Here is an 11,782-nt window from a genome sequence, read left to right on the forward strand (position 1 = left end):
ATTCACAGAATTTGGTTAAGTTTTGACATTCAAAATATAAAATTTTAACACTTTATCAAACTACTTACAGAAGATAAGTAATATGCTATGTGGCTCTTCAAGCAACCTTAAAACACAAGAAACTTTTCATGGAAAGTATTTGATGATAAACCGAATCTTATAAAATCTATTTAATTCTAATTCATATAGATAATTTTTATTTTCTTAACCCTGGAGAAATTCACACCTAAGCAACATTAAATACCTACTCAACCTGATTATTTACTACCTGGGAATGTAATTATGGTGGATCTGTTATTTCTTTCTTCTAGAATCTCTTATTATAGACAGAATTCAGACATTTACACAGAAACTCTGTTTCTCTATTTCTTTCTTTTATGAAATACTATGCTCTTTTCCCTTGCTCAGAAATTTCTGTAATATTTTACAGAATGTTTATATGGTTTTACTGTGGGTTAACATAAGATTAAATGTAATTTGCCTTTTTCAGTCAGCTAGTAAAATCAACCATCTGAATACATGTCAAATGACCTAACTACATTTTTTATTATTATTAATAAAGTAACAAGCCACTGATGGTAATTCATCATTTGGAAGACTGTCAATACTGCCAAGGTAATTTTGATTTTTTGTGTGTTAAAATCTTGTGAATATTTTTATAAGAAACTGAACCTATCTATATATTTACATTGCACTTACTGAAAATCATTCAGAAAAATAGGTAAATGAAAAGTGAAAAATTTATTACCATTATTTACAAAAACTTCACTATGAAACTACGCAATAATCAACATGAAAAATTCTCACTGCAGCTGTACTGCTATCTCAAATGCAGCGCTCAGTTTAAATTAAGAGGCACAGATTGGCTACTGACTCATTGAACAGATTTAATATTATTTAGCTCTCCTGAAATGGTAACTAAAGAAGGAAGCAAGGACAGGGCTGCTGAAATTGATCTAACAAGAATTTTCTGAGAATAATGCACTTTTGTCAAGCCAAGACATGGTATCCATTGAGACAACAGGCTTCATAAATAACAGAAGAGAGCTTCCATTTTCATAGCCAGAGGTTGCACTGCCACAGGCCAAAAAGCCCCCAAAAGCAGAGATAGAGGCCTGGAGTGTGTCCTCAGGAATGTGAATCAGCAGCGACAGGAACAATGTGGCCCAGTCTCTGGCCAGTGTGGTGCCCAAGCACAGATGGACAGGCAGCATTTGAGATGGATTTCAAAGTGATCCTGTCTTTTCTAGCGCTGAAGAAAGCTTTCGCAGAAAATGAAGAAATACAGGAAATGGCCCAAAATAACTTCATTATGCTGAATCTCATGGTATGAAGGGTTTGGGGTGATTTGACTGGTATTGTTTCATGGTCTGTGTTTTCTCTTTCTTTGATTTGTTTTTCATGTCATTTTAGATAGTATATCTGACATTTTAGTTATTTAAGTAGAGGCAATTGTGCATGTGTATTCACACATGAGTAGTACCTATCTGGTTTTGTCTTCTGGTACAAGGTTAGTCACAGTTGGTACTATTTCAGCAAAATTTACAGAAACACTTTAACAATTAGCCTTAATTTTTATACCAGCATGAAACCACAGATAAAAACCTGTCACCTGATGGACAATACGTGCCTCGAATCATGTTTGTAGGTATGTAAAATATTTATGTATCATCAAAGTTGTTATATCTGAATTATGCCGCTGTTGTCCTGTGGGGACATCAAAGCGATTCATTTTGCTGAAAGAAAATCTCTCTGCCTCTGTTGTATACTTTGACTCTTGTAAACTTCCTCAGATTACAGATATATCCTGGAGGGTACTAATTTGGATTTGAGGGCAGGACATTTAAAACTCTGTTATTATCTGAGCTTTTGCTCTTCCTGCCTCTTGCTAGTGCTGTTACAAGACAAAGTTTAATGAAAAAGTCAAATATCTTACCGAATATAGATGGCTATAAAGTGGACATTACCACAGAATAAATCAATAGTCAGTGGCATCTAAGGATTTATCCCATTTTAAAGCTGACTTCTGGAATGTACCAAATTAATTATGCCCCAGAGTGCCTGTTCCTTCTCACTCACTGTACAGGGAGCCTGGAGTTGCTCCATGATGGCATTCAGAGTTCAGCTCACATCCAGACAAAGAGCAATGTAGTTTCAGCAATCAGTAAATTAATAAAAAACTTGGAAGAGTAACTGAGAGAAGAGAGATTTACAACAACTTATTCCCACTCTGGGAACATTAGGAATCAGAAGATTTTCATTCTGAAGGTTCTAGGTAAGTCATGCTACCTATTGCCATAGATAGGCGTGACCCCCACTATGTGTGCATCTGGTCAGATTACCCTCTTCTGATGTAAACTCAGAACCTGTAAAACAGGATATTTTCCTTTAAATATGAATGTGTAACCTAGCACTTAAAAATAGCTGTGTACAATAAAAATGAACTCTAGCTTTCGTTCAGGATTTCTCCATGTAAAGAGCAGTTGTTTGGAACAGAGCAGAACAGCCTCGTAATTGCTGTGTTGATGAAATCAGAAGTAGGGCTGCCAAAGTAATGCTACACCATCACCCTTGGCTGTTGTGGGAATGGAAGGCAGTGTTTAACCCAAACACTTTTTCAGACCCATCTCTCACAGTAAGAGCTGATATCACAGGAAGATACTCCAACCGGCTGTACACATACGAGCCGCAGGACATGATGTTCCGTAAGTGCCCCTTGGCCCTCTGTATTTCACATTGTAAGCAGCCAGATACCCCCATCCTGACCACTTGTGCTTGAGAATCCACTAGGATCTCAAAGAATAAATTCCTTGTGAGAGCCTTTGCAATAAATTATAATGGTCTAACCTGTTCTGGCAAAACAAACACACGCATTGTCCCACTGAATTTATTGGGACTACTCAAGTAAGAAAAATTGAAAGACCATGGGTGAGAACCTTCAGGATCAAGATCTGAGCAGTTTTATGGAGAATGGTGAAAGTCACTATGCTCAAAAGTATCTGACTGTACAATGTAAATAGCCAGTGGTGGGAGGGAACCAGTAAAGAAATGCAGGTGGTTGTGTCTGTACCCCTAGCAGCCATAAATCAGAAAGGAATGTGATTTTTCAGGTTGAGCCAGTTCTTACTCTATGCCATCTATTTGACACCAATGCAGTATCTCAACACAAATACACACTTCACATCTGATTACCAGCTTGCTGTTGAGAAATGGGGAGTTGAAGGGATTCTTGTCAAATCCTTTAAGTTAAACATTTTGATGAATGAAATTTTTACTTGCTGCTTTAGTATCAATCTCTAAAATAAAATGTGTGACCATAAATCAATCTCATTGTGAATAATTTACTAAATCAAAATAGGTCATTATTTTTAATTGTACAAATGTACTTCTAATACATTTTCACAGTTCTTATTTATTTTTCTTTCAGTAATAGAGAACATGAAGAAAGCACTACGCCTCATTCAGACAGAACTGTAACCAGTAACAGTGAAATGACCATAACATCTACGGGTGAAGCTGCACCTCTCTGTCTCTACTTGCAAGCTGAACTTTTACCAAGCAGATTTGGTATATCAGATTTCATAAGAAATGCATTTGTACAACTTGGAGAACAGAAATAGAAAGACTAAAGCACCCATTTGGAAAACATGAGGAGAAATATATTAAACACTTTGAAATTAATTATCTGACGAACTGAAAGTGATGGTTTTAAGTGCAGCAAATTTAAGCTGTATTTTAGCAATCCAATTATGACTCTTTTAGTGAGCTATGACTTCTGAAGAGGAGTTATAAACAATCTTTTTAATGTCTATTTGCAATTTATTACATGAGTTAATATCTGCATCTTGCCTACCCATTTTAACTTCTATTGCAAGAAGCTTATTAATTCTTAGTGTACCCCTGCTTTATACAGTCAATTTTCATTAAAGGAAAGGAAACTTTGCTGTCAAATCAGACCAGAAAGCTCATACTATAAATTTTCGAATAGCTTACATACCCAAACCAAATCCACAAAAACAAACAAACAAATAAATAAACAAACAAAACCACCCCACAACAACAGTGTTCTGGGCTTAGCTTTCCTTTGTATAATCCTTTAATTTTTGTTGTGGTAGCTGAAAATGGAAGAGACTGATCATGCAGTCTCAGTAAGGTGATAATAATCAAAAAGCAGCTACATGTTTTGCTGCAATAAAGATACAGTGAAGCAAGAGAGATGGAAGGATATAGACCCAGAACTCCAAACCTGAGTCTAAGTGATGTTTGTAAATTCTGGCATGAGAAAAATGAGGAGGTCTATCCTAGCTCTTGGCATTTAAATGTCATTTCAGTCATGGGAAGCTCATCCCAGGCCATTCCCTCTTTTTCTGCAGCATTCCACCATAAAGTTGGCAGCTTATTAAGGGAATCTGGACATCCAAAATCTTGGCAAAATTTTCGCAGGATTACTGTATGCAAGGGTGGACACCTATTTTGAGTAAAAAGATAAAGTCAGTTGAAATGGTTTACTATCCCAGCAATGTGGGGTTTTGTTAGAGCAAAAATAGTCAGCAATTCACCTGCAGCAGGAGCGTGTATGTTATGTTACATGTAAATGACCTGTGTCATTTTTTTTGTGCCACCTGTGTTTGCTCAATGCTGCCTCTGTACGTATAACAGATGAGACAAAGTTCTCTGCAGGAAAGCTTTGCTAATTCACAATACCTGGTATTAATATGTCATGAGTGAGTTATATGGCACATATCCACATGTTCATAACTATGTAAAATTTGAATATAAGCATATATTCCAACAGAGTGGAGATAAATGACCTGTAGGTGAAGAGAAAAAAAAATTATTTCAGTAATTAGAAATGTACTGTCTTTATAATCAGCATGATCTTTTTAACCTATGGGAAAAATGCTAGAAGTAAAATTAAACTGCAAATCTCATTCCTTTGATTTGTGCTGAGCTCTGCTCATTTATATCTTTATCTGCTCCAGATTTGGCAAGATTTCCCTGTCTGTGGTCATACCCTCTTTCGAGCATGCCAGAGATATTCTGGAGAAAGGAATGCAAACTAGCTGCCAGAGATGACCCAGGGCAGCCACAGCAGCCATTCATCTTCCTTTTCTCCAGGCTAAACAACCCCAGTACCCTCAGCCACTCCTCATGGAGCTTTGTGCTCCAGACCCTCCACCAGCTCCATTGCCCTTCCCTGGACACGCCATGCCTTATTGGCCTCGCCTCAACCCTTACCCATAAACATCAACCCTGCCACCACCATCACCAAGCTCTAGGCCATCCAAACTCCCCAACATACAGGGCCTCTCCTTCCTTGCCTGTCCCTTTGGAAGAGTTTACAGCCATCCAGTGCAGCGCTCCAGTTGTGCCAGTCAGCCCACCAGGTTTCCATGATGGCAACCTACACCAGTTTTCCTGATTCCCAGTGGCTTCCAGTTCCCTCTGTTTGTTGCCTGTGCTGTGTGCATTGTGTAGATGTGCTTCAGCTGGGCTATTGATCCTGCCACAGTTTTGAGGGGAGAAGCCCTAATTCCTACATGACCATTCCCAGGTACTCTGTGGTTTCTAATGTCAATGACCCTTGTGTCTCTGCTGCCACATGGCTCTATCCCCTACCTCCACTGAGAGAACAGACCAAAGGACCTCACCAGCACACTGTCCCTCAAACATTTGTGTGACACCACCAGACTTAACCCCAGGGAGTCTGCTTTTACCCCCTCCCCTCTTCAAATCCAGTTTAAAGTTCTTTATTCCTTTAGTGGATCCATTCAGAAGCAAAGAGGTGGCTGTCAAGAATGCACAAAGCTGGAATCCCAAAGGATTTGTACAAGACCACAGTCCAGATCTTGCTTGATCTCAGGAAAGCTTAACTTCATATCACCTCAGTGCTGTAAAAGGAAATAAATGGTAGAATTACCAGTTACTGAAATTGTGGAAGAAGCAAGTAATTCAAATCTTAGTCCTGGAAGGCTACTGTTTTTCCGCTCTTTTTTGGCATTTGCTATTGAGCCAGCAGACAGGAAACAAACTATGTAAATTAAACAAAATACATAACCAAATCTTCAGAACAATGCAGTGATCATGACTCAATTGTCAGACAAAAGCTAGCCTTCAGATTTACACTGCAGTGAATGTTATTTTAACATTTGAAGCAAATCCAGATTCATTTACAAAGGAATTATTGATAATGATTGCATCTGTAACCTTGAACAGTATTTGCTGCTGTGGAACTTTGTAACAGCTTTAACAAACCACTCATTCAAGCAGAGAGTAGCCAATTTCTAGAGATGCCACAGGCACATGAATTATGCCGTGTCAGATGAAATCTCTTTGCAAAGTCAGTAAAGAGGATTTCACCCTCTTCTTTCCTTCTCAAATCCCCATAAATACCATACTGAAATCTGTTCCCAGCCACAGCCTTCAGAAATGGGACTAAATCTTTGAGATTCTTAAGGACTCAGATCAAGTCCTTTTGGTGGAGCTAGATATTCAGGTAAAAGACATCCTGCATGCACGTATTTTTTACTCACAACTTAGTTCAACACTTATCCCTAATTTTAGAGCTGTTATTACATTTCTGCCTTCTCTTTGAAGACTCTTTTGCCAGGTGATATTTCTGCTGATGGAACAGAAACTCAGATCTCAGATTATAAGTCTCACTGCTCTGAGATAAGAGAGTCAACCTGTAACCTGTTCAATAACAGACTTAACATGATTCTTTCTTTTCCTCTGAAATGAATGGCATGATAGTCTGCTCCCTCTTCTATTCCCTGCTTTTCTGTTTGCACACCTCACAAATTTACTCACTATATTAGTGGACAGATTTTTGTTTACACTCTTTGCTTTCCACTTTCTTAAGAAAAGAGTTGGAAACTGTTCCTTTTGTTCCTTGGTTATCTGGAATTAAACCAAGCAGGTTACAGTTGAAGGAAGAGAATAAAAGACTGAAAATGTGAACATGAGAGCAGAAATTGTCTTACACAGAATAAAGTCATTCACAGTAAAAGGACCAATAAATGAGAAAACCTATCTGTGTAGACTGTGCTTTTACAGAACTCATAACCTGTATTCTCTGTGTTTAGGTGTTAACATTCACATGGGCATAATGTAGTATCATCTGTAGAAATCCATGTTTTATACAGAAAGATTTCTCTGAGTTTTGCCTTTGGTATGAACACAACATATTCTGGGAAGCAAAATTACTGCCACCTGCTCACATATCCGTCTCCACTTTACTGTCTGGGCTTATCTGGTGTAATCAGACCAAGAGTAGACAAACAAACGTGGCCTTAACGTCAGTGAGGTGAGGCTCAGGAATCTGAGAAGTGACAGAACAGGATCCTCCCCTGTGTATCCGCCTCAGCGCAGAAAGGCGTTCCCTTTTCCAGGCAGATGGCTGATCCATTGGTCTGTGGGACTAAAACATTTTCCCATGTGCAAATATTTGCACCTGACCAGAACAAAAGAAAAGCCACCATACCTTTGTGTACCGTGGAGGTGAGAGACTGTGGGACACCTCAGCACTTAAAATGCAAAAGTAGCTTGATCTTGCAGAATAAGGCTGATAAAATTAGGCTTGTTTCATGTACTACTCGTGTTCTTGCCAAAGGCTGACACAGAGAAATTTCCAAATGCTGAGGTGTCCTCCACAGGATCAACTAAGTCACTGATCTGCTTCCTTTTGTTTGTTCCTTTTTTTAAATGGGTGTAGAGATCTACAGTGCAAGTCAGAAGGAAATTAATAGTCCCATGGCAATTAAAAAGTCCAAAACCGCTGAATAGAAGGGGAAGAATACTTACTTTTTCACCAGAAAATCTACAGAATTTGCAGTCTATCTATTAATTCCTTTTAACTTGCTGCTTAAGATATCTGTGCAATTCATCACTTCCATCTTGGTTTGCTACCATGTATTGTAAATATCTGACCCCCTCATCACTAAAAGTGCATCTATTTCAGCAGACTGTTTTCTTTTATGAGGTATCAGATATTTGCTGATCCCTTTAGCATCAGAGAAGACACACAATAACTACTGCTTCCCCTATTTTTGTGTAATTAGAAAAAAACCCAAATAAGCAGAATCATCTTTTAGTTCACACTGCCACATCAAGACCTGCATTTTGAAACTTCCCAATAATGCCAACTCCAGCAGACATTCATCAAGACACCCTTTGTACACGTCTAAGTGTGACCTGTGAGAAAAAGATACCATTCACAATAACTTTTCAAGTTTATAAGACTCAAAAGACAACACTCCACATGGAGTGTGCTGGTGCTTAGACTGTGTAATTGTTTTAGGAAAGAGCCTAAAATGGCTTCAGAAAGATCTACTGTGTCTTCTGTTACCTTTCTGAGGTATCACTCATTACTCCTTAGCACACCCTGGCTACACCTCCCCAGGTGATTGTTTGTAAAGGGCTGGCACATAGGAACCCACCCTGCTATTTAGCACTCAGCCAGCTGCAGAGAGACAAGCGCACAGATGTATAAAAACACCAGCCCCGTTGCTTATGTTCACATGCAGGGAAGAGAGCAGTGACTGCCTGGAGGAGAAGCTACACCTCACGGTGAGGAATATTGCATAGAATGGAGAGAAAAGTCCAGGAGTCCCTTGCTCTGATAAGGGATTTTTTTTGCTTCAAGCCTACAAGTAGCTGGGGCTGTGATTTTACACAGCTCTTGAGCACTTTTATCAGAGCTTAAGAGCAGCAGAAGAGCATGTGTCTTCCAGACCTCCACTGCTTCACCTGGAAAATAACTCCACAACCAATACATCAAATTATTATGTTACTCTCAATATTATTTGTATTCTCAAACATTTTCGTATATGCATTCCTACTGAGGAGCATTCTTGCCCTAATTGAAAAAATATTCCCTCATGGCCTCAATGGCTTAGTTCTCAGTAATTCGTATACTCTCGACCTTGACAATTAAAAAAAAATCCTGAATTCCATAATGAATTCCCAAAAAGGAATTGAAAGATGCAAAGCAGCAGTTGCCCTGGACCTGGAGATTAAATCTTTCCTTCCTTGGAAAAACACCCTTTTTTATTTACTGACCAAACAAATTAATACAGAGGGAGTCATAGTCCAGTAAAAATGTATTATGGGCTGTCCTGCATTCTTGGACTCAAGATATGATATGCAGAACAACTCCATTAAAGAGAAATAAACCTTTAGCATTTGTTTGGTAGTTGTTTATAAAAGCCAAGGAACAGCTCTGTGGATATCTCACAGAGAATTTTAAATGAATAAGCATAATTTTATATCCTATTTCTAGAAGGCAACAGTGGAAATGTGAACCTATCTGAAGTGTTTATGTGGCAGCCACTTTATTCACACCATCAAGAATGACCACTGGGGATGCCTTCAGGCTGCCTTTCCTGACCAAGTGTGCTGACTGCACAGATGGTGAGCTGAGTTGCACAGCCCTAGGTACAGCCACAGGCCATCTCTGGAGCACAAAGCACCAAACACCTCAAGCACCAGGCAAAGCTGTATCCACAGGCAGCTGTGCTGCCTGGAGGGGTCCTGCCATATGGAGGCAGCATTAAAGAGACTGACAGATCCTTTGGTTATTTACCCTGAAGTGAGTTGCAGGAGCTAAGGATGTTTAGCTTTCCATATTTTTATAGAGAAGGAACTAAAACACAAGCAGGTTAAGATCACACAAAAAGCATGTGGCAGGTCAAGGAACTGAGGATGCCTTTAGCTAACTAATATTAATGGAAAAAAGCACCAACAAATTAGCACTGCCTCTTTCTGACTGTGGAATCTGTTCTATCAGTCGTTTCAATTCCTGAAATTAAGGGAGAAAAGGCATTGTGCTAAGACAGATGAAAGAGAGCATCCACAATTTTGTAACCAACACGTAAACCACAAAACCTTTCCTTCCTGTACTGAAACAAATCAAAGGATACGTGTCCTTTGAGAGGATGACTCACCAAGAAAGCTAAAGAAAATTCTTCCTGCTATATAGTTTCATAACATGGTCTACTGAGCCATAAACCTAGAAGAAACAATGTCTTTGAGAAAGAGTGAATTCCCGAAATACTTTTGGTAAACATAATTCTACAGTTCTGTCTACAGTGCAAGAGGCTTTTTAGTAGCTACCTTGTCTCCAGGTAAAGCTGAAATTCATTTAAAGAAGAAACTGTGGTTCCAAGCCTGACAACAGCAAGCATTGCCAGTGCCTGTAAATACTTTGGCATTACACTAGATGTATATTTTAGTCATGTAGGCTCAATATGTTTGTGGCAGTATGCTGATAAATCATGGAAATATTCAAATTACATAGGGACTATAGGGGCAAGTTGCCAAAAATATGTCAGGCTCATAGCCACATTTTGAAAGAGCAAAGCTGAAAAACAAGTAAAATCTCCCATAAATGTAATTATAATAATTTAAAACAGCGCAGAGAAAAATAAAAATCTTATCTATTTTATACATTATATATTTGTATACACAATTTGTGAAGGTATTGGCTATGCTTGCTAAATCGGGAATAAAAAATATACTTTTAGAAGTATTTCGCTTATGAAACTGTAGATTGCTTTGCATGCTGTTTGAGAGGTGGTGGGGGGACAGGTGGCAGGATTATTCCCATCCCCTTTGTGAGTAACCAACACAACTGGGTGCCTCTCTATACTGCCTGTCCACAGACACACATGGCAGGGGGAACAAATGGGAGGAATGAGAAATCTGCATGCAGTTGCTGGGCTTACCAGGACTCTAATGGAAGTGTTCAAGGCCAGCTTGGATGGGGCCCTGGGCAACCTGGTCCAGTGGAAGGTGTCCCTGACCATGGAAGGGGGTTTGGAAATAGATGATCTTTAAGGTCCCTCCCAACCCAAGCAATTCTCTGATTCCATGGAGTGAGGACAGAACTCAGTCCCGAGGGCAGCACATATTGCTGACATGAACACATTTTCCCTTTTTGGCCATTATGCCTCTCACATGGTACGTGAGATGAGTGTTTATTGCACAAGTAAAATGCACTATTCTTACCCAACAGTAGTGGCTGTGCCTTGATGAAGCGAAGCAATGGTAGTTGTCCTCATTGTTCTCCTTGGTTCATTCTGACACATGATTAGAGAATAATCATAATCCCTTGATTGTTACGAGCTTATCTGAAGTTTAACTTAGTAGCTAAATCCTAGTTAGCCTTGTACAAATTAAGGGGAGAAACTTATTTTTCTAGAGCAGAGTATTCACTACAGCCTAAGGCAAGTGCAGAAATAAAGGCTTGGCGCTGTGTCTACCAAATATGAAGCTAACTTCTCTTTGGAGAACAACAGTTGGTTCAGAGCAGAGCCTTGGCCTTCAGTGTGCAGCTTGTTGTCGAGTCCTGACGTTTCCTTACAGGTTATTTTTTCTTATTTTAGGAGTGTTACTCCAAAATCAGATAAACTATTAGCATGAAGTGCTTTGGTTTGAACAGATGCCTGAATTCCCTACTGATACCTGAAGGGAAGTGTGCACAGTCACTTCCTGTTATTTACCTACACATCAAGTGCTTTCATGCAAAATGCTAGTACATATTTGGAACATGTTGTCTCTCCTGTATTGGGTAGTATTTTTCATGACTGATTTTATTACCTATAAGATGGATATAGACTTACTGTATGAAACATCAAACATATTGCCAGTGTGTTTCTACAGTTACACTGTGAATAGTTATAATCTCTTGTTATAAAAAGCTTGATATAGAAAGGCTGCCTCCTCCTGGCATATGTTGGTTCTAATCACTTCTTTATGCACCTCTTCAGGCAACAAAAAACAT

General features: G+C 39.0%; 1 protein-coding gene across 3 annotated transcripts in view; it reads left to right on the forward strand.

Moving 5' to 3' along the window:
* The window catches only part of AGR3 (anterior gradient 3, protein disulphide isomerase family member), a 10,011-nt gene extending 5,080 nt beyond the window's left edge, over positions 1–4,931 (forward strand). For 2 of the 3 annotated variants that reach the window (XM_005418542.2, XM_031066743.1), the window contains exons 5-9: positions 563–615; positions 1,251–1,327; positions 1,585–1,648; positions 2,622–2,705; positions 3,428–4,931. In XM_005418542.2, the coding sequence (XP_005418599.1) occupies positions 563–615; positions 1,251–1,327; positions 1,585–1,648; positions 2,622–2,705; positions 3,428–3,477 (328 nt within the window). In that variant the 3' untranslated portion in view covers positions 3,478–4,931. The remainder of the gene's footprint in view (positions 1–562; positions 616–1,250; positions 1,328–1,584; positions 1,649–2,621; positions 2,706–3,427) is intronic. The other variant, XM_031066744.1, reaches the window with a different exon arrangement.
* Positions 4,932–11,782: the final 6,851 nt, after the last annotated feature.

Source organism: Geospiza fortis, unplaced genomic scaffold (assembly GCF_000277835.1).
Source record: "Geospiza fortis unplaced genomic scaffold, GeoFor_1.0 scaffold138, whole genome shotgun sequence".
Taxonomy (NCBI): domain Eukaryota; kingdom Metazoa; phylum Chordata; class Aves; order Passeriformes; family Thraupidae; genus Geospiza; species Geospiza fortis.